The 22,898-nt window shown below is 34.9% G+C and overlaps 1 protein-coding gene across 1 annotated transcript; it reads right to left on the reverse strand.

Moving 5' to 3' along the window:
- Nucleotides 1-510: 510 nt before the first annotated feature.
- Nucleotides 511-21,710, reverse strand: LOC129257629 (integrator complex subunit 10-like). Its single transcript, XM_054896001.2, has 16 exons — nucleotides 21,493-21,710; nucleotides 15,410-15,477; nucleotides 14,560-14,663; nucleotides 14,144-14,200; nucleotides 12,955-13,046; nucleotides 11,993-12,074; nucleotides 10,571-10,850; nucleotides 9,787-9,959; nucleotides 9,240-9,364; nucleotides 8,561-8,699; nucleotides 7,540-7,622; nucleotides 7,019-7,156; nucleotides 5,958-6,152; nucleotides 4,943-5,108; nucleotides 4,470-4,563; nucleotides 511-3,731 (listed from the first exon to the last, which is right to left on the reverse strand). The coding sequence occupies exons 1-16, from the start codon at nucleotides 21,667-21,669 to the stop codon at nucleotides 3,569-3,571; spliced, it is 2,136 nt and encodes a 711-aa protein (XP_054751976.2). The 5' UTR covers nucleotides 21,670-21,710; the 3' UTR covers nucleotides 511-3,568.
- Between the last annotated feature and the right edge of the window lie 1,188 nt (nucleotides 21,711-22,898).

Consider the following 22,898-nt stretch of genomic DNA (forward strand, 5'->3'; position numbering starts at 1 on the left):
TATATAAATGTAGCGTCTACATATATTTACAAAAATAGATTACATTGACTTGTCCAAGCAAACAAGTTATATCAATACACCAGTAACAAATTATGTTTCATCAAGTAAATTATAAAATACATGGGAGAAAAATCAATGAGCTACAAGTGGCTAGTTGTAAAACTGGTTCAAAGAAACTAATGAGAGTCTATAACACCAACTGAGTGAGAAAAAAACTTAACACCTAAAAAATAACAATTAAATGAAAGAAAAGTCAGAAACAAAACTTTCACATGTATGTCCTGGAAGGCTATCTTCTTCATATATATATATATATATATATATATATATTCTATGTGGTATATGTTACGCTTGGATAATTAGGAGAATATGATCTGTTGTGATATAAAATTTGATTTGCATCAAAGTAAAACATGAATGCAGTGAATGAATGCAGATGTCCAGGCAGTCAAAATCCTGCATGATTGCAGTAAAGGTGGTTAAACTCATTGCAAAAAATTTTTTTTTTTTAAGTTAACATGATTGTGCGCAAAAACCTTTAAGTATTTATTCCAATGTTCATTAAATTGAAAATGACTTCTACTGCAACTTAATTGTGTAGGATTATGACTTCATGGACACCTGGATTCATTCATGCCTTACTTTGGCGCAAATCAAATGTTACATCACAGCAAAGAATACCTACTGATTATTCACATGTAATCATATACCACATACAAATGATACAAAATTATTCTGGATAAGATACTCTTTCAGGATATGAGAATTTTGTGTTCCGAACATGTTTTTCATCAAATTGGCATTTTTTTTGGTGTAAATTTTTTTTTAAATCAGTCAGTATATAGACTTTCATGATACCATTTATATTACAGTTTGGAACTGGTAAATTGTCACTTGGTCTATACCCACTTTGTCTACATTAGGTTTGGTCCTACCGCACAAGGTCTAATCCTAGATCGTCTACAAAACATTTGGTCTAATTGCCATTTAGCCCATTTACCATTTAGTGTAATTTCCAGTTAGGCTATACTAATTTCATCTAATATGCATAGTCTAACACCACTTAATCTATATGATTAGATGAAGTGTTTATGAACCATATTGTCATTTGGCAATGTGTAAACTTAGAAGTAGACAAAGTGGAAAATAGTATTGGAAAATTGAATACCATTGAAAATGGTATTAGACTAAACGATAACTAGTCTAAGTGAACAAACAGTAATTAGATCAAACTGATAATAGACCAAGTGGGTTCAGCCATGGTGTGAAACAATCTGATAACTAGACCACCTGCTAGTAGAGCAAGTGGATACAAACAATTTGCAATTAACTCCTTCAGACATCTTGAAATTACATTTCAGATTCTTTCAAAATACAAGATTGTTTTTTATTAGATCTTAATGAATCAATGAGATAGGATAAAAAATTGTTATTTGTCTGAATCCAAATTTAAAAAATTCTTTAGAATAATTTTGAAGGAGGGCATATCGTTCCTAAGAAATAATTTATAGGTCAAATAATTGCTAAACTCAAAGCATTTTTTTTTCTTAAAAAAATTCCACAAAATAAACTGTAATCATAATCAGCATCACAAAAGTGTTGGAGAATTGTAAAATCTGGAAAAGTAATTTTTATACCATAACCCCACTTTCCCTCTGCCATTGATTTAAAATTCAAAGACAACATTATTTGACAGCCAGTCAAAATCAATGATTCCCTGAGAGCACAACTGTTTGCAAGATTAACATCAATGAATAATTACTTGCAAAAAGGCTTCGACAGTGTCAAATCTGACCAAAAAAACAAGCTCTTTACAAAATGTTGTCATCCTGTTATTATCATCTTACATGTTAATATCTTTATCATCACAGTAGCTATCTATATCATTATTATTATTAAAATCAATATCAAACAATTGATCTAGTGTTTTTTTTTTCAGCTTTAAGCAACCTTGAGATTCAATAACTCACAAATTCAGTAATACTTGTATTACTCTCTTTTGTTTTATTGTCTGCATATCAGATTGCCATTGCCTATTAGCTTTCAGCAAAGATAAGTTTGATGGTAGACTGAAAAATCTGTCATTTCCGAGAATTTTTTAAACATTTTCTGTTTTTTCTCAGTTCTCCTCCTACACAGATGGAAGTGTCCCATTGGACTCATAGGCCCGAATTCACAAAGGTAGTTTTGAAAACCCATGGTTAAGTCCATGGTTTATGCAGATTTCCTGTATAAATTACGCTTATTTCCCGCGTATATTAAAAATATCCAATGCTAATGCGCGCTTTTGTCAGTGCGCAAAATTGACGCCTGTTGCCGTGGTTATCCACTCCATTTTATTCATGAGTCCACTGTTTTGAATAATGAGTCCACTCTTCAAACAGTGGACTCATGAATAAAATAGCGTATCTAACCATGGCAACAGGCGTCAATTTGGCGCACTGTGACAAAAGCGTGCATCAGCATTGGAAATGTTTTATACACGAGCCCGATACACGTTAAATTAAGCGTAATCTATACAGGAAATCTACATAAACCATGGATTCAACTGTGGGTTTTCAAAACCAACTTTGTGAATTCAGGCCAATATGGTGGTGGTTCACGCAATGTTTACCTACAGCGTCTATGGGGGGAAAGGGTGAGCTGCCTCACTCTCTTTAATTACTGCTTAAATCCCAAATTTAATTGGGCAAACAAAGCGGCAGAATGTTAAGTAATTTCTTATGGATACATAAATATTTGATGTAAAATACAAATTTTGTTATTTTACAAAGAGTTAAGAGTGACTTATCAGTCACGCTTAAATGCAATTTAATGCAATATATATAACAATCTTATTACTAAATAGGTTCATTATTGCGGAATGAAATAATCACTAGAGGGTATTCATTTGTCTCGCAATCTACTATGGTCAACAAGGAAATTTGTGATCACTCTCGCAAAAAGTGTTCACGAGCTTTCTAGGAAATTCGCACGTTCATGTTACCATTTCAGTTCAAGGATATTCATCTGCATTTTGGAACAGCTAGCAATGGCAATAGCATTTGATTGCACTTGCTTATTTTACTATTCACTAGATTGACCTGCGAAATAGTACCACAGTCACTCGAAGAACCAATCAGAACAAGAGTTATATCGGTGAATTTTAATTCTCTAAAAAAGGGTGACTTAGCCGAAGACAGACGTCTCTGCTTGGATGCTGATTTTTGCTATTTACGGTTAGTGTTATTTTCATCTTCTGTTTGTTTCTGTTATGGTAACTCCTGTAGGAACTCGGCAGGCCATCTTTTTGCTGGTATTGTTTTATCTTTAATTATTTTCTATGCTTACTGCCACCATGGCGATGCGTATAGGTTACTTCTGTCAATGGAGGGAAGAAATGCTCCAAAGCCAGGCAAAGTCTCAGGGGAGCATATATCAACTGTTTTTTCAGTCTGGTTTGATGGAGACTTTCTCTTCAATAAGAATTGTCATGACAGCTTCCACATTATCATTATAACCTATTTATACTTGTATTTCAATATTCATCCTTCTGTTTCTTCTAGTCAGCAGGATAAGTAATCCTCTCTTAGCTATCAGCGAATGTAAGTTTGATGGAGTCTCTCTCTTCCATAAGGAACTTCATGATAACAGCTTCTATATTATCATTACTCCTCATAACTTGTCTCTCCATGGCAGCACGGAAATCCTCCGTACCTCCTCTAGTAATTCCTCTTGTCACTGTCCTTTGTCTGGGAAGAAAAGAAAGAGAAATACATATTTCTTGAAATAAAACAGCAGCTAGAGTATCAAAAATATATGTGTATTCCAAAAACTAAACATGGTGCATACATTATAGACACTATTAAAATGTATGCTGAAGGAGCGAAGGCCTTATCATCCACGTATATGATAAAAGTCAGCATAATGCACAACAAAAAATTGTTCATAGTAATCCAATCAACCATAGTAGAACCTGCAGCATTTCATTTTTAAATACAAATTTAACACCCCCCCCATTAAAAAAAAGTGCAGAACAATTCTAATTTTCTTCATTTCTTTTTAGATTTATTTTTAAGGGACCTTCAGAATGAGTGACCATTACACATTCTCTTATTCATAAAATTTATAGATGATTTAAAAATGTTAATATGAAGGGAAACAATCAATTGAATCAAGTAGGATAACACCATCAAATAAAAAAAATATCATTCAAATCTCTCTTTGAGGTCAATAACAGTGGAGAACTGACAAAATTTTTTTGAGAGGGCACAATATGGCGTACTGGAGAAATAAGTGAGCTTTTCAAATTGAGAATCTAATTTTGTGATAGATTTTAACATAACATCCAGAAAATTATTTGATGTTTTACCCTTTTCCAATTTCATTTTCTTTCTTTTTCTTCTCTCCCTCCCCCGGATATTTCTAGGGGATGAAGTGACCACTACACCCATCCCCATCTGTATGCCAGTGGTCAACAATATACTCACCTTTGAACACTGGACGAGGAAGGCAGAATATCAAGATTGACCTTTCCTCCATCTTCTGTCTTCAAATGAGCAAACTCTTCCAGAATATCAATATCTATCAATAATTAAGATAAGGAATGCATCATTAAGAAAAAGGGTTCTTATCTACTACTCTCATGAAGAGACATTGAAAGAAATTATGCTTCACACCAATTTCTTATTTCCAATTAAATGTCAAATATTTGCCACTTACAATCGCTAATAAAAATTAAAAAAAACAAAAAAACAGAGATAATGAAAAAAAATCAAACAGCAGTATATTCAGAGGCAGAGAAAGAGGGGGAGATTACATTATCATTTTAAAAAATCCAAACAATTTACTTTTTTGTCAAATAATGCCCACAAACTATTTTTTCTTCCTTTATGATTTTTTTTGGGGTAAATGAGCAGTAAAAATAAATGAAAGAAAATATACTGGTTATTGATAAGGATACTGATGACATAATTGAGAAAACAGTGATAGAAGAAGCTGCCTTGTTTTCTGATTCTTCTGATAGCCTCGTTAAACAGTGGTTCTTCTCTCGGCCAATAATACTGCATCAAAACTATCAGGTGACCTAACCCAGTGTCGTTGGAATCAGCTCGGTGAAGGACACGTTTCTGGAAAGAAAAGAAAGACAAGATTTTAGAGAGTTGAAAATGCTTGATCATAATACAATCTGTGAGATTACGACAGACTATGAACTTGTTACAATTACCTATAGTGCAATATTGCAACTGGTAGAACTGGTCATACCTCATGAACCAAACATCCCTATAATTCAAGTTTGGTATCATCTAAATGTTTGTTAACTGACCATTCATTCCACACAATAGGTTTGTATGCTATGTGTGTTTGAATGGTGTGAGTCACTGAAAGATTTTATATAACATTCACAGGAAGAAATCATTTTGCGCAAGAAGTTATGACCTGCTTTCCTTCCCCTGACCGTAATTTTAGAAAAAACAAAAATCTGGAAAAATAATAGTTGAATTTATAAGGATTATATCTATTATCCAAAATTTGAGCTAAATATGCTGTTCTCCTGCTCAAAGTCACCATCAGAATTTGAAGGGTGACAGAGGATGGATTAATTAATTGTTAAGTTTTAACGACAATATCAATGCATGTGTGTCATATAGGATTAAAGGGTATCTCAAGCTCCTCTTTTTTATATGACGAGATAACAGGAATTAAGGTGTCATTTGATAAAGCAACATACTCGTTGGGCTCTTGATGGAAACTTATGTTGGATGTATTTATCTCTCTTAGGATTGCTGATTAGCATGATTTAGCATATCAAATAAACGATCACACTTGAGAACCAATGCCCCTATAACAAAAACATTCATTGCATTTATTAAAGTAACTGTTTTTTTTGGTGAGTGTTTATTTTCTTGCTAAGCATACTTGTTTGTGATATGAAAATGATTCAACCCAAATACACCAAGCTTTACCAAGCTACTTACCTTAAATGCAAGAAGGACCAGTTGAATACAGTAAGGTAGCAGTGTGGATGGACTAGCTGATAAGATATGAAGAAGTCTACCTGATTTCCCTGCCCCTGTCAATGATCCTTCACTCACTATACCCCTGTTAGGATTGCCTTCCACGTAGTTAGTCTTCATGATACCGATGGCTTGCAGAATACAATCACTAGCATCCTGAAAGGGGGTCAAAACTTTCAATTTTATTTCATTAACCAACATTTTTCAATCCTCCCTGATAAAAGCAAACTTGGCCTGATTAGTCGCTAGTAGACTTGCTAAATAAAAATGGTTTCATGGTATGTACACTGGCGATTGCTCCAATGGAAAATCTGCATACTGAGCCAAACTCAAACCCAACAGCAAACCTAACTTATCCACAATCCTCATATCCTGAAACAAAACCCAGATTACAAATTTAATCATAACCCTGTTTTGGGAGAAAGACAAGAGCAATTTTTGTAGGAACACATATTGGATAACAATAAAACATCCTCGTCTATGCTTATACATCATCATGTATTCATTGTTCAATATTTAAAAAGGCCCACGATTTGACAACATCAAATGATTTGAGCCCAGGGTAAAAAAAAACTTTGCATTAGAGACATCAACACTTTTACAAAGCATGAAATAAAGGTTCCATGTGAGTGAGCACTTAATTGCCACTTTCAGACCATTTTTATCAAATCATTTAATAACTTTTGGCCATAACAGATTTGGCTTTTAATGGCTAAAGTGGCTTTCAGACAATTACTAGTATATATTTTTAATTAATCTTCATTTAAAACGCACCAATGAATGAATACGAACTTAATGTTTTGTCTAAGTATAGACAAATGATGGATAATATTTGTTGAAACATTTTTAATGGTACTTACAATGGAAATTTACATTAAAATTGAGATCAAATGGAATATATAATGTAATCCTATAAACAATGCCTTTTAAACAGATTATACCATGTAGTAAATAAACTATTAATGTTTTAGAAAGATTATGGAGCAGTTTGATTTTCAGTGACCTGAAGGGAATAGACTTACAGCTAATCTTGCCATAGACTGATAGATACAAGCCAGTTGAATGAGAATTTTCATACGATCAGAGCTTTCAAGGTGTGTCTCATCTTGTTCTGCTTTTAACTTTGCTTGCAGCATGGCTATAGCTTGAACATTCTCACCCTGTTAAAAAAAAAGATAATTGACCATGAACAATCTAAAACATCTTGCTGGAAAATGAACTATGCATGAATAATAATTGTACCAGACTAATGCTCACAATTCATTACCAACACAAATAAGAAATATACCAACTTACAAGCAAGAACGGGAATTTTTTTAAATAAAAACAAGTGGTGAAAATAGAACAAAAATAACCCTTTTATACATCTAGCTAAATATTAATGACTCATTGTTCATTAATTATTTAATTCACAAAAATTAAAAAGGAACTGATTTATAGTTTAAGCTTATTGCATTCATCAAGGTTTCTTGTCCTAGTATTACAACTTATCCATATATAGGTTAGAATAGAATACTTTTGATGAAATGACAGTCACACATACCAGATATAGAAGCCTATCTGCTTGAAAGCTATTAAACCAGGACCATGATTCAGCTTTCCATCTATGCAATAACCAGTTAAAGTCTGTTCAAAGAACATATATAAAATGACCATCAGTATAAACAATCAGTTCTAATGACATACATAATATGCAAATAAATTCTGTGTATTGACATGATCAAGTTTTGAAATGTTCAATTTTTTCACATAACAATGAAGATTGTATTTTTGTTTTGTTTTTCTTCAAAAAAAGTGAATCATTCTGTGATTGTGCAATGAGTATCTATATGTGAATTCAATAAGTCAATTCCAAAAAAGAAAAGAAAAAACGCAAATTTGAATGTCCATAGAACAAATTCGTGATTATAAAACTGCAATAGCAAATTACAGAGGGCCAAAGCGCCAATAAAATATAGTATGTATGATGTGATTACAAGTACTATAAATTTCAACATAACATCATCATAATAATGGAAAACCAATAATCTCTAAAAATAATAATACAAAATCAGTACCTCTTTTAAAATTATGAAGTAATAACTTGGGCCCTGTAACAAATGTGTTTCAATGGTTTGTAAATATAAAAGACCAAATCTGAATGACCCTTAGGTGTTTGAAAAGAATGCTCATGCAACGATAATCTTCATTGGCCGCTGTCAATTGATTTCTGGCGTCTGTAATACAGAGCCCTGGGCCAATTCTTACAAAAGTTGCGATAGATTACAATCAAACTGCAATTGATGTAAAATCATATCTCTTAACTACATAAATTAAGATCAATTGCAGTTTGAGTTTGATTTTAATCTCACAACTCTTTGCAAGATAGGGTCCTGGTGATTCTTAGAAGATATAAAAAAAAGTTCTTCTTATATCTTAGAAGATATAAAAAAAAAAAGTTCTTCAGAATATTCAAACTGAAAAATGGGAATGAAAAAGCATGAATCCTAAGGTCCTTAATAAAGTGGAATTGGAAAATAATTTCAAATATCATATCACTGCCTTATGAATCAATGTGTACAGACCTTTGATAAATGTATCATTGGAGTTGAGAAGTTGCCAACAATTCATGGCAGTATGGAAGGCTTCTGTGATCTCAGCTGACAGAGGTGTATTCTCAGAAGGTTGGATCACATCTAAGACATCATCTGATCCATCAGAATCCTATAAAGGTTTATAGGCAGATAATACATGTTAGATTTGACTATACAGTATCATCATTTTCATCATCATCACCACCAACACCAACAGCAGCAGCATCATCATCACTAGCTTAATAATCATTATCACCATCATCATTACCACCACAATCGGTACCATCGTTATCATCATGGTTGTCATCATCACCATCATCATAGTTACCATCACCATCACAACCACCACCACTACCATCACTTCCACCATCATAATCATCACTCCACCCCTACTACCACCAACATCATCATCGTCGTCATCATGATTCATCATTATCATCATCACCATCATCACCACCATCATCATAATCATCATTATCATCATGACCATTATCATTTTCTTTATCATCATCACTATCCCCAACTTTAAATCCACTTCATCTCCATCCTAACTGCTCAGCTCAAGTGATCTAATCCTTCTTTTCGCAATATCTTGCTTGCTGGTATTTCAAAGACTGACAGAAAAACAAAAACACAAATCTATTCAGAGTTTACAGAACACAATATTTACGATATGAGTCTCTTTGTCCCCTTCTAACTTGCGCTTCTTGTGTGCGTGTTTGTGCTTCTTGGACCTTTTCTTTGGTTCAAGGTCTTCAAGTAACACATGAGATTGATGGTGATGACTGGATGATCCTGGAAAAAAATATAAAGAAGTCAGTCTCTAGTCCACTATAATAGTTTTTTTGGGGGTTTATTCTGTGACAAGTGACCATGCCCATGTATGGAAGCTGAACTGGATGAGATGAAACATATTGCTCCTATCAGAATGCTGTACCAAAATAAGCCTCAATCTCAACTCTTTGCCCTTTCAATGATTTAAATCTATAAAAGGAGGCTTTAGACTATGTACTCAGATCATGTTTAATATTGAGATAGTCCCTCATTATCAGTATATTTACCACATGCTGACGAGTATAACTGGGAAAACAATTTCTGGATTCACTTTCATAAAAGAAATATCACAGGCTCTTGAAATAAAAACATGATACAAAATGCTTAGGGGTTTACAGACATACATGTATATGATGTATCAACAGTCCTCCATATAAACTTACCACCATACTGCTGTGGACTCATGATGGATACATAGTGATAGGACGCCCTGAGAAGGAGAACCAGACTGGCATAGAAAGCTGGTTTAGGAGGTACCTTCTCTCCTTCCTCTCTGCTGTTATTACTGTGTCTCTGGACATACTTTTGAATAACTGACCAACTCTCCCCCAAACCACTGTTAGAGATAAGGATATACATGGTATTACAAAGTGGTATGTGTACTTGATAAGGCTTCTTTTCCACAATATACCAAATGTATTCTTCATCATATGATTAATGGTTATATTATGATTTTGTATATTGCTTGAATTATGAGCTGTAAAACTATTTTCTTTCCTCATTACTCCATTGCCAAAATGTGTATGGCAATATCTTGTCTCTCTGCCTAGTCTAAGTCTCTCCTCTTCTCATTTTTTCTTGTCATTTATCTTCTCTTTTCTTTTATTATCTGCTCTTTATTTCCTGCTTGCTCACCTTTTTTCTCAATTGTTTTATGTCCCATCCCAATGATGACTAGTGATGAGCTTGGTGATGGGGAATGTATCAGAACTTACAGATTGGTGTATAAATATAATTAAATATGAAGCAAAAATAAAAGAAGTATTCGAAGATAACCATGTTTTTCCATCAGGAAAGAAAAAAATAAAGGCGGTTTGAGCTTATCCTGAATGATAAAGTGACAGTTATGCATTCAATAGTACTTGACAAAGTACAGATCACAATATCATTTCCTTCTCTCTCTCTTCCTTCACTTCTCTTCCTCCTTTGTATTCAAATGATCCTCACCTTCCGGGTGAAGAGATGAAGCCACTCTCCCAATGACAACACTTGGCAAACAATTTCAGCATGTGTTGAAGGCTCACCCACGGTGACCCCCTGAACATCTCTGACCCTTCACCTCCGATCACACCATGGGTCATGTGATCCCCGCTAGACAGTTTCTGCGGGTTCGTTGCCATGGTGATAAAATACTCCATAGTCTTCTGCAACCATTTAGAATAGTCCTTAGAAGAGCAGTACTGACTCAATTTGTCCATAGACAATGCAAATGGAAGTACTTCATAAACTGTAGAATGGGAGATAGGATAGGGGCAGAAGGAAGGGTCGTTATTTACTTATCTAGGGACAGTGATTTTCCGCGATCGCGGAAAACGGACGGAATTCACGGAAAGGGCCTTTTGAAACGGAAAGTGGCATTTCAAACGGAAAATCACGGAAAACGTATTTTCCCTCAAAATACACAGAATAGCAACAGAAATTACTCCAAAATCACAGCAAAATGAGAATATTAAATGGCCAAAAAAACCCAGAAAACACGATCTCACTTCGCTACTATCATGACAATTCACACATCGTGACTGCACTCGACATCAGCACACTCGTTTGTACCCCGCACCGTACCCGTACCCGGCCGGCCGGGTTGGGCTTCACATGCACACATATCGTTCAACTACATGTACACGGTCGTGTGTTGCTGCCCTCTACGTTTGAAGATGTAACAGCACGATATCGTGGTCTTAAATCCAAGATGGCGGATTGGGGAAAAGCCGTTGACTGATGATAACGATGTCCAAAAACCCCCAAAATTATCGATGAAATATCATTTCACCGTGAAATAATGCTAATAATATGAAAGGTGAGGATGTATGCATGCAAAATGGGTGTGTAAAAATATTTTATGCACCCGCATAGATCCGATTAGAACGGATTTTATTGTGTTGTTGGTACAGTAGGAGATACAAATTTTGACCAGTGCGAGTGTGGGTGTTGTGATTTTGCTATTCAATGTGTAAACGGAATTGTCACTTTTCCGTGTGTACAAAGTCTATGGGGAAACGGAATTTCCGTTTTCTGACATGCTGAAACGGAATTTGAGATTTTCTGAAACGGAAAAGGCAATTTTTTTAAACGGAAAATCACTGTCCCTACTTATCCAAGACTAACTAGAATGTGTTATCAACTGTCTGCATGTACACAACAATTCTTTTTATTCATTATTCATTTATGGTGCTTCCCATGTGGCAGAATTTTTTACTTGTAAAGGTTTCTGAACAAAATGTGCTTTCAAAGAGTTCAACATCACCCACTGTTATAAGTTTTTTTTATAGGCTTAGTATATATTATCAATTCTTTAAACATTGAATATCTGATCCATGTGCAAAATTCTGTGAGACAAGTGCTGTAAGAGGTTAGGGATGACCATCTCACCCATTAGCTTCCTGTAAGGGTTAGCCACACTCTTGAATCCTTCTTTCCTCTCAATATCCAAGATACTGTTCAATAGAAGAGTCTGTCATCAAATGAGATAAAAGAGACAAAATCAGAAACAAATTCATTAACAAAGGTGATAGCATCATAACGAGACATTCCATATTTTATAAATTTACATTGTTGTTAAACTCTTATCTCATGAGATAGAGGAACAATGGTGGATAATAAAATTCCATATTTGCATATGAAGGCACTAAACACCGTGACAAATTATGGGAGATTTAGGTCAAGTGTTCCAAACATCCTAGTTATCATAAGCTATTCTACTGACATTCATTGATTTGGGTAGAAATATCAATTTTAAAAAATCGAGGCAATTTATATTTAAAAAAGCAGTGTTGTGCTCCTCGACATCGGCCTCAAGGACAATTGTGTGGCCTAGGATGTCTAAACCTTAACCCTGGCCCCAGAGGACTGAAGTTCCTGGTCTAGGGATTTTGGTCTCGGTCAGTCAGTCAATCCTTGGCCTTGTCCTTAGTATGGACAGTCTTTGCTTTCAGGCTTTGCACACAACACTACTAATGTACACTAGGTATGTTTGGTCATCATCTTGGGGGGGGGGGGCTTCACTGCAAGCAGGATTTTACATCATATCGGTTTCCTTATCCTCCATTTTTTTTATTCAGAGGATTTAGATTCTTAAAGACATTGACAGATTCCTGCTAGAATCATACCTCAAGTGACTCGGATATATGTTAATACGCCTCAATCAATTATCCATTATGTAGAAGGTAACCAGGGCAGAACCAAAAAAATATGGGCAACTTCAATTTCACAGAAAATATTCTTTAGATGTGATTAAGAAGAAAGGGAATTTGAAGAATTGCATTGCAGTATAAAATGAATAATACTGCAATGCAATTCTCTTGTTATAGTTCTAAAGCAGTGTTTAATCATACCACTTCTTTTGGTCCATCTTTGTTAAATCGTTGATTGATGAGTAGTTTGAGACGAAGCTCCTCTAAGTCATTGTGATTCTGTTGGCTTAGTTCTAGGTATGGAGAAAAAGAACATGAATGCAAACTAATATGCAAGCAATAACTTGGGGGAAGGCAGCAATATCAACATACATATATTTGGTCTTCAGCAATAACTATATGTAACAACAAAACAGAATCAATTAAAATACCACAAGTTTGTATATTTCAAGAACTAAATTAATCACATTATGTTCAGACAATAACTGAAATAACTGAACGGAAAAAACCCTACTCTAAATACAATATTTGCTTCACATGGTAATTGGAAAAGCCAACATAGGTACATTTATTATGGTAAGAACACACAGAAAACAGCACAAATTTATCAAGGTCACACTCAGAATTAGAGTCTTGCACGTAAACTTTAACATTGACCTGAAAGTGACCTTTGACCTTACATTGTGACCTCCGACTGTAACATAACATGCAGGTCCCCTAAGTACATCTACCATCCAAGTTTGGTTGAAAAGTGACTTGCTGTTGCAGAGTTAGGTGTCATAAGAGAGTCTTGCATGTAAACTTTAACGTTGACCTGAAAATGACCTTTGACCTTACCATGTGACCTCCAACTGCAGCATAACATGCAGGTCCCCCCAGTCCATCTACCATCCAAGTTTGGTTGAAAAGTGACTTACGGTTGCGGAGTTAGGTGTCATAAGAGAGTCTTGCATGTAGACTTTAACGTTGACCTGGAATTGACCTTTGACCTTACCATGTGACCTCTGACTGCAGCATAACATGCAGGTCTCCACAGTCCATCTACCATCCAAGTTTGGTTGAAAAGTGACTTACGGTTGCGGAGTTAGGTGTCATAAGAGAGTCTTGCATGTAGACTTTAACGTTGACCTGAAATTGACCTTTGACCTTACCATGTGACCTCTGACTGCAGCATAACATGCAAATCCCCACAGTCCATCTACCATCCAAGTTTGGTTGAAAAGTGACTTACGGTTGTGGAGTTATGTGTCATAAGGTTTATGACGGACGGACGACGGACGGACGACATTTGGATCCCTAAGTCTTGCCTTCACCTCTGGTGGGCGAGCCAAAAATGAATAATCTATAGATTTCTGGATTTGATTTATCAAGACTCTTGACATTCACTTACTTGCACAATGATCCAGTATTTCTTTCTGTATTTTAGTTGACAGCTGCTCATAAACATCTGAGAAACAAAACCAAAGAAAATAAATAATCATTAATCTGAAAATATAAGTATACATCCATAAAGGCACTCTATATTATGATTACATCTACAAAGTAATAAAGGAACTTGCTGTAGTCCTGGCTTGGAATAGAACTTTTTCTTTTTGACATTGCCAAATTTAGGATTTTATCAGCTATCAGACCTCCATCAATTAGTTTTAATCAATTTAATTTCAATAATGTTTATTTGTCCGGAAACTGAACATACGTACTGCATGATGTTCAACACATTGGTTGCATAATTCTCCCATAGTTATAATCTTTTAAACAATATTTTTGTTTGTTTCCCTTCCCGATGACAAAAAATAAAATATTCACCTTTGAGAAATGATGCATGTGTGTCCTTGGAGTCTCCAAGCAATGCCTTTGAGATAGCCTTCAATTCATCATCCAGTCTGCCATCCAAGGGGAAATTCCTAAACCTTGTGAAGATAAAACAAAAGAATGAAAAAAACAAATCATTTCAAATTTGAAAGGTCAATTTACACCCTGTCTGATAATTGATTCCAATAGAGTATGTAACTTAAAAACACACAAGACTGAAAATTTCATCAAAATTTAAAATCAGATGTAAAATAAGAAAGTTATGACATTCTACATCATTATTTCCATAAATCAGTTACAGTTATGTACAGGATCAGTGATATGCAAATGTGAGAACTGATGATGTTGCTTACTCACTATTTGTATTTCTTATATGAATACTGGAGCTCGTCATAAAATCACAATACATTGCAATAATATCAATTCCATTATGTTAAGGAAGAAATCAAATGTTGTTTCACATGAGAAAAATATAAACATTGAGGCAACATCACAAATTAATACCATCCACAAGTTTTTACTGTTTTGTGAAACAATGCAAAACTTTAAATGTCATAACTTTCCTAATTTCAAATCAGGTTTTTATCAGATTTTCAGTATTATGGTTGTTTGATTTTTCCCTATTTATTCATATTAATATTTTTAGGGTGATCTTGATCCTTAACCAACAAATATCTATCTGGATAGATAAAGAATCATATTATCACCAAATAGAAAACTTGTAAGTGATGTTCTTTTATATTTGTATGATCTAAACTATGGTAGTTGCAATCAGTTTTCATACTGTCATCTGCAGCATTGGCATACAAACTTAGATTCAGAATGCATAATAGATTATACTTACATTTCAAGAAGTATAGAGGCTGCCTGTTTGACATTGTGTGCTGTTTTCTCAAAGCAGTATGCCTGATACTGTATAAAATAATAAAATCAGGAAGTGTTTCATAAAAAGTATTGTTTCTAACAATAGTTGTTTATGAGCAAATTTGTCACTGAAAATCACTAAAGAAAACTATAATTAAACTTACAGTGAATACAGCTTGTTGTTCAAAGTTAGTACATAATATGGTAAGGTCCCCTAAGTCTGCTTAGTCCCCTTATCTGTGCACACGCATATCTGCGCAATTATAGTAATAAGAAGATACACGACGACCACAATTTTTACACATGCATTACATAGAAAGATATTCATTAAAAAATCTGACTCAAAATGGTGGAAAAATAATGAATTTCGGGCATTTCATGTGACAACCTCAAAATGCAGCCTTACTTATCAAAATCCCTAAAGTGAATGGGTGTGCAGACATGGGGCTCCATCTTTTTGTTTAATCCAAAAATGACTGGCCAAGGTTTTTTCCAAAAAAATCATATACTTCTCTCAAACTTTTGTGAAATTTTTGGCACACTTACTAATAAGAATATAATGAACATTATCAACTGATATTTTTGTGAAATTAAATAAAAAAATAAAGATTGGCCTCATGATTAATCTTAACTTTAATTCTAAGGTGTGCTTACATGCCCCCCCCCCCCCCTCCTTCATACTAACCTCAGTACCTCACAATAAAGTGCAAGTAGGGAGGTTAGACCGAGAGAGAAAATAATTATATTTTTGTTCATAATCAAAATGGTTTGCTGCATGGCTTACACCCCCCAAAAAAAAAATTAATAAAAGCAGTACAAAGAGTTAATATTTACTCTATCCAATGGTGCAATGATATTGAATTCAACTTGAGGATAGCATGAACAATTTCTTAGAGAAAGTTTGAGTGAGTTAACTCAAGGAGCTCTTTTATGTTGTCACCAGAAATCTCCACTCCGGATCATGGGTGCAATGAAAATAGTGAACCATCCAAGGTATTTATAAGCCATAAGGCAAAAAAAAAAATCCCCATTTTATTGCTAATTAATTTGACAAGAATTACAAGCTACTCCGATCCGACTAACAACCAATCCAACCTTATGCCTTCTCCAACATTTTGAAAATAATAACCATCAATCACTTTATTTTTTAATTTAGACAGACTGGATGCCAATTTTTCTTTTTTTTTTTTGTTAAAAAGAACTTGGAATCACAAAATGAAGGATCACGTTTTCAATTCAATTTATATGAGTAAACATGATGTCTGGGGCCGATTGCACGAAATGGTCATTCACTCATATCTTGCCATGGCATTGCAAGTGCAAGAATGGTTTAGATCTAGATCTATCTGGTAGATCTGAGCAAGTAAGGACAGTCTTTTGTGTCACTGATTTATTATGTGCTGTATGATAGTTTAAACCCCCTTTTGGCAAGAGTTCCATATGCATCCCCCACTAAAATTGAAAATAAAAATATGGAGAAGGTCCAAAAATAATATATCTAGCCCTAATATAGAAAATATATGATGGGAGAGTGGAATACATACCACAAAATGGCTTTATTCCGTGAAATTTCGAGCATGATCGATTCAATATAATTGCCCATAGACATCAGATTATTTAGTCAGTAAAGAAAGAGTCTGTGAGTTTAGACTAGTCAAACAATCGGCTCATAATCGCTAACAAGAGTGTGTCGCTAAGGCGAGCACTTAATACGCCGTCTGTAACATGGAAAATGGAGTTATTGGTCAAGCAAGAAAAGTAGAAAGTGGCGACTTCACCTTGACCTTCTGGCCTCAAAATCGATAGAATTGCTAGGATCTATGCTAGTATCATATGCACCAAATTATATGAGCCTAGGCTAAGTTAAACTGAAGTTATCGCATTTACAAAGACTGCTGAAGGGTAAGATGAAAACATGTCAGTGTGACCTTGACCTTTGGACCTCAAAATCAATAGGCTTTCTGAGATCCATGCTAGTATCATACACGCCAAATTATATGAGCCTAGCTTAAGTTAAACTTAAGTTATCGCGTTTACAATGACTGCAGAAGGGTAAGATGAAAACGTGTCACTGTGACATTGACCTTTGACCTCAAAATCAATAGGCTTTCTGGACTCTATGCTAGTATCATACACGCCAAATTATTAGAGCCTAGATTAATTTAAACTGAAGTTATCGCCTTTACATGGACTGCAGAAGTGTATGATGAAATTGTCACTGTGACCTTGACCTTTGGACCTCAAAATCAATAGGCTTCCTGGGATCCATGCTAGTATCATACACACCAAATTACATGAGCCTAGGTTAAAAGTTAAACTGAAGTTATTGCGTTTACAAGGAAAAGTTAACGGACGTACGGACAGACAGACAGACGGACGGACGCCGAGCGTGATACCATAATACGTCCCGTTGAGACGGGCGTATAAAAAACCTCTTTCGATATCAGCACTTCTCGCTAGCATAGCGGGAAGAAGTCTTGACTGCAGTTATAACGAGGCGAGTTCAAGTCCCAAGCAAGGTAAGCAACACTAAAAATCTGAGTGACAGAAAACAATCTTTTAATAGACACAGACATGTGTGGCAAGTTCGCCCAAGTCTGCGCAGCCCTATCCTTGAGGACTCCATGATGATGTTTTTAAATATTTTGACATATACTTCTTCATCATGGAGCCTTGACATTCATTCCATAGACGCTGCAGCGAGACCTACACACCCGGATGGATTTCCCTAGGAAATCCATAGTTAAAAGGTGAAATCAGTTTGTAGGGGTGAATTATTTATCTATGAACCTTCATGCGCCTAATGCGTATAAAGGGATAAAAATTATTTCACTATAAATGGTAAAAATGAGACGTTTCTTACCAGACCGATCTCGGGTAGATCCCTCGATCCGTTTGTCAACAAAGCAAATTAAATAAACCTGACCCTTGAACCGCTTCGTTATGAAGTACATCCGATTAGCGATGCCGTTTTGAAGAACAATTTATAGATAAAAATTATTATTTCACAAATACTAAAATTTTTAAGTGATTATAAATAATTAGTAGTATTATACTAATTATTTATAATCACATATTCAATTATAGTCTATGGAAAGAGTGTCAAGGCTCCATGATGAAGAAGTATATGTCAAAATATTAAAAAAACATCATCATGGTAGTCCTCAAGGCTAGCGCAGCCCCCCCCCCCCCCTCATGCCCCTCCCCTTGTCTGCACACACACGTTTCTTTACCTTTACCTTTACCCGAGATTCTGCGTGGTTCTAGTAAAAAGAAGATATGCAACAAACAAAATTTACACATGCATACATAGACCACGGAAATAAAAGGAAGGGGAAAGCTTGCTCCCGTCCACACTGCACGCATCGAATTGTCGCCAATTCAATGGCCCGGCTCTTTGCTTCAGTGCACCGCGCCGCCATCTTGCTAGTCCCCAGAGTGTCGGATCGTAATGTGCATGCAAGTAGCTCGGAATTCAGAATTTTCAGTGCAGAATTAGATTTCGGTCCAAAAAGGCCAAAATTGGCCCAAGCAAAGTATCTGAAATACTGACCATGGTCATGGAAGTACATGTACTATTATTTCCGTCCATGATGTAATGCTACAGAAAAAACAGAGTCTGCACGCAGGGGTAATTGTCACAATGTTTTTTTTTTTTTTTTTACTTTAATAGTAAAAATAGCTAAATAGTCTAATGTTACACCCCTGCTAGGAATTGTATAATTTTGCATAAATTGTGTGCATCTAATTAGGCCCTTATCTTTTTCTGGGGGGGGGGGGGCAGGTTTGAGGACACATGCATGTAAAAAAGTCCAAAATTTTTGGAACACAGACTTTTATGTGCAAAGTTTGCTTATATGTACTACAATGTAGTGTGTTTATGCTGGTTTATTATTTCTAACTCTTGAAAAACCATACTTGCATTTGTATGTAGGCCTATTATTAGACTATGAATTCAAGTTGTCAAAGTTATTATTATTTTATTTTTATAATTTATTTATTCTTTTTTTTTTTGGGGGGGGGGGGTCAAAAGTCTAGCTACGATATTTTCTTAGGGGTAATCACCTTCTGATCAACATCTCTGATGGTCATGAAATAGTACGGCCCAGGCTCTGTATATGGGTCATGTTACTCACTGGCGGATCCAGGGGGCACAGCCTGCCTGTGCATGCCCCCCCCCCCCCTTTGAGAGGCACAATTAAAATTTATAATGTAAAAATGCCGTTAAAAGAGAAGTGTGCCCCCCCCCCCCCCTTTTGAAAGTGAAGACTTTTTTGCTTGCTTATGTGAAATTTTTCCTAGGGGAAAATGTGCCACCCCCATCCCTTTTTCAAAATTTTCTATTTTTATTTTATAATAGGCCTCATTATTTATAATAAAACAAATTGACAATACTCATTATGAATTAATCATATAAGGAAACTATAAATTACAAGCTCTGCTTTTATTTTCCCTTATTTTCTTTCTTTATGTTCGTCTTTTATCTGCAACTTCAAGTAATGACCTAGATATTTTGGATCCTTCATTTTATGGGTAAACTTTTTTTTAAATTTGTACTAAAATGACCTCCATTTGGTACACGCATACATGGTAGATAATTATAATCACAGGACTTTTAAATATGTTCTTATTAAACATCGCCAGCCCATCCTGTTTTTAAAGCATATTCATTTTCTCTCTTTATTATCATAATACTACGAATTGATGATGATACTTATCCTAGTTAATAATATGAGGAAACTATAATTGACAAGCACTGCTTTTATTTTCCCTTCATGTGTGTGTCTCCAATCTGCAAACTTTAAATGATATTACCATTTTAAAATGTCTATTGAATTATGATATTGAACTATTGTATCGTTTATGTTTTCTTACTTGTCGAATATCAACCTGTTTACAAGCCTTTTATATTTCGCAGGATATGAAAATAAACCAAACTGAAACACGAACAGTCAAATCCCAACACTTTCTGCAGTATGCGGGACTACACTTTTTAAAAAGTTTTTCTGAATGACATTCTAAGAAAATCTGTCTTATTTAAAGATAAATTCCAGTTCTGGTAACGATCTCAAAATGACTTTTTACAGAATCTAATATAATGACCACCCAAGTGTCTGTTTGTATGAATAAAAAATATGTGCCAAAGGATTCTGGAAGAAATTGTGTAATTGCTGAGAAATAAGCAAAATAAGCGCGGATTCGGTCACTTCCGTCGGGTCTTTATTCCAGCAATAATAATAAACTGTCCCACGTGTGCCTATCTGTGTTGGCGATTTGCAGTGTGATCGTATTTCAGCTTAGATTTTATGATTTCACAAAGTTCAGTTTATGTAACTGTACCAGATCTAGATCCACGATGATATAGTCTTACTTAACCTTGGTTATACAGACTTTCTCACGAAATTAGTGTTTTACTGCAACTACTATAAGTGATTTAGCTTTAAAGGAAAGTTGAGTATAAACACATGTGAAAAGTCTTTCCACATCATTTCAGTTGCATATTGGTGTAGTTAAATGCAGAAAACACGACATATTTCCATTTCGTGTAGTAATTTCATGGAGCAAATTACACTCGTTTGCATTGCAGATAAACGCTAAACACCTGCTAAAGGGACGTGACTAGCAAGATGGCGGCAGTCACGTGACTACGTATGATCGCGGGCGACACTTCTTCACGCACGATCAGCTTCCCCTTCCTTTTATTTTCGTGACATAGACAGATAATCATTAAAAAATCTGGTTTAAAATGGAGGAAAAATCACGAATTTTTAATTTGGGCATTTCTTGTAACGGCCTCAAATTCAAAATGTCAAAATGCAGCCTTTTCTCATCAAAATCCCACAGTCGCGTGCAAATATGAATGGGTGCGCAGACATGTGGGGCACCATTTTTTGTTCAGAGACTGAATTGAAAATAAATCACAAAATGACTGCCCGAGCCGTTTCTAATTTGTAATGCACATGCACGACATCCACACAGATACACAATTGCACAACTACACAAGTTTAAACTCGGTAATCACTTCGGTCCCACCCATAGAATTTGAAGAAACTTCTCACTTACTTGTATTTCGAAGTCATGCGGACAGATGATTTTAGCTGTTAGGAGGAAGGCTTTACACGCATATCGATCATCTTGCTGTTTCAAGCAGCTTTGAGATTTTTCAACGAACCACTGCGAAATACTTTGCATGCTTCCCTTTTTTGTATTTTGTTGATTTTCTCCGTTGTTTGTCTCCATTCTTAAAATAACGAGTATGCGAAAGCGGACGGCAATGCAAGAACTTCGACGTAGATGGGGCTATAACACTTTTTTAGAGGGTCGCTGAAATTGTAATTTTAGTCTTTGCATTGTTGTTGATTATGATCTATAAACAATCAAAAACTGAAAAATTGAAATACCTACCCATAAATAAGTTTAACTAGCTTTGGTTATAGAGAAACATAGTTCTGTATTGGGATGAAATAAAGCCAGTCAGTAAACCATACAAGCTACAGAACTTCAATGGACTCCCCCAGGATTCAGCAGTATAAATACATTATAAGATCTCAAGTTTAGAAAAACAGTGGTGAACATATTGGGGGGCTTGGGGGCGCTTGTCCCCCTCCCCCAAAGTTTATAAGACCAAGAAAAAAAATAGAAAAGGAAAGTGAGAAGGGTGAAATGTGTTGTAATTTTTTTTAATAATATCAGTATCTACAAAAAAATAAAGATTGGATTTTTGTAATAAAAATGTAAATTTTTTATTGCTCACTCGCTCACAACTTTTCATAGATTTTTCCTGATATGCCATATCTAGCCCCCTCACTTTTTGACTTATTATGCCACTGTAGAAAAATAAATATTGCTGAATTTTTTAAACAATAACACAGAAACTATCACCATCACAAAGTTATACTTTCATCACTAGTGCTATTATCAATATTACTATCATCATCACCAGTACTATCACATACCTGCCAACACTGAAAGAAAACAAAATAAGAAATTTCCAGAAATAGGAACATAAAATTCTTATTCAATTCTGCATATATTTTTTCACAGAATTAGGAACACATGGGGTATAATGGAAATTTTCATTTCCCCAAAATATGAACGTTCCTATTCAATAAGGACACTTGGCAGGTATATCAACAATACTATCATCATAACAAATACCATTATCATGAATACTATCATCACCAGCCCTATCATCATCATCATCATCATCAATACTATAATCATCACCATTACATATTATAAAAAAAGACACTTGAAAATACCTGAAAAGTCTATGTCTGTTCAAAAGCAGAACATGATATATATTGGAGAATCTTCTTAATCCTATGTTCAAATCTTTGTAGAAATTTGAAGTTTACCTTTGATTTTTAATGCCCTCTCTCTATAGTGTTTTATTTTTGTTTAAAAAAAACCTCCAAATATATCAAATTTTTTTGGGTCATTCTGTGATTTAAAAAAAGGTTTTCTAC

This window comes from Lytechinus pictus, chromosome 3, assembly GCF_037042905.1.
Source record: "Lytechinus pictus isolate F3 Inbred chromosome 3, Lp3.0, whole genome shotgun sequence".
NCBI classification, from domain to species: Eukaryota; Metazoa; Echinodermata; class Echinoidea; order Temnopleuroida; family Toxopneustidae; genus Lytechinus; species Lytechinus pictus.

Bases quoted from the DNA above. Each gene is read 5' to 3' on its own strand.
- LOC129257629 (XM_054896001.2), bottom strand. From the start codon at position 21,669: ATGGAGACAAACAACGGAGAAAATCAACAAAATACAAAAAAGGGAAGC. The intron at 9,365-9,786 runs GTAAGTTTATAT...ATTTTTTTCCAG, and splicing joins GAGTCCACAGCAGTATGGTG to GATCATCCAGTCATCACCAT. The intron at 3,732-4,469 runs GTGAGTATATTG...TTTTCTTCCCAG, and splicing joins TCCTCGTCCAGTGTTCAAAG to ACAAAGGACAGTGACAAGAG.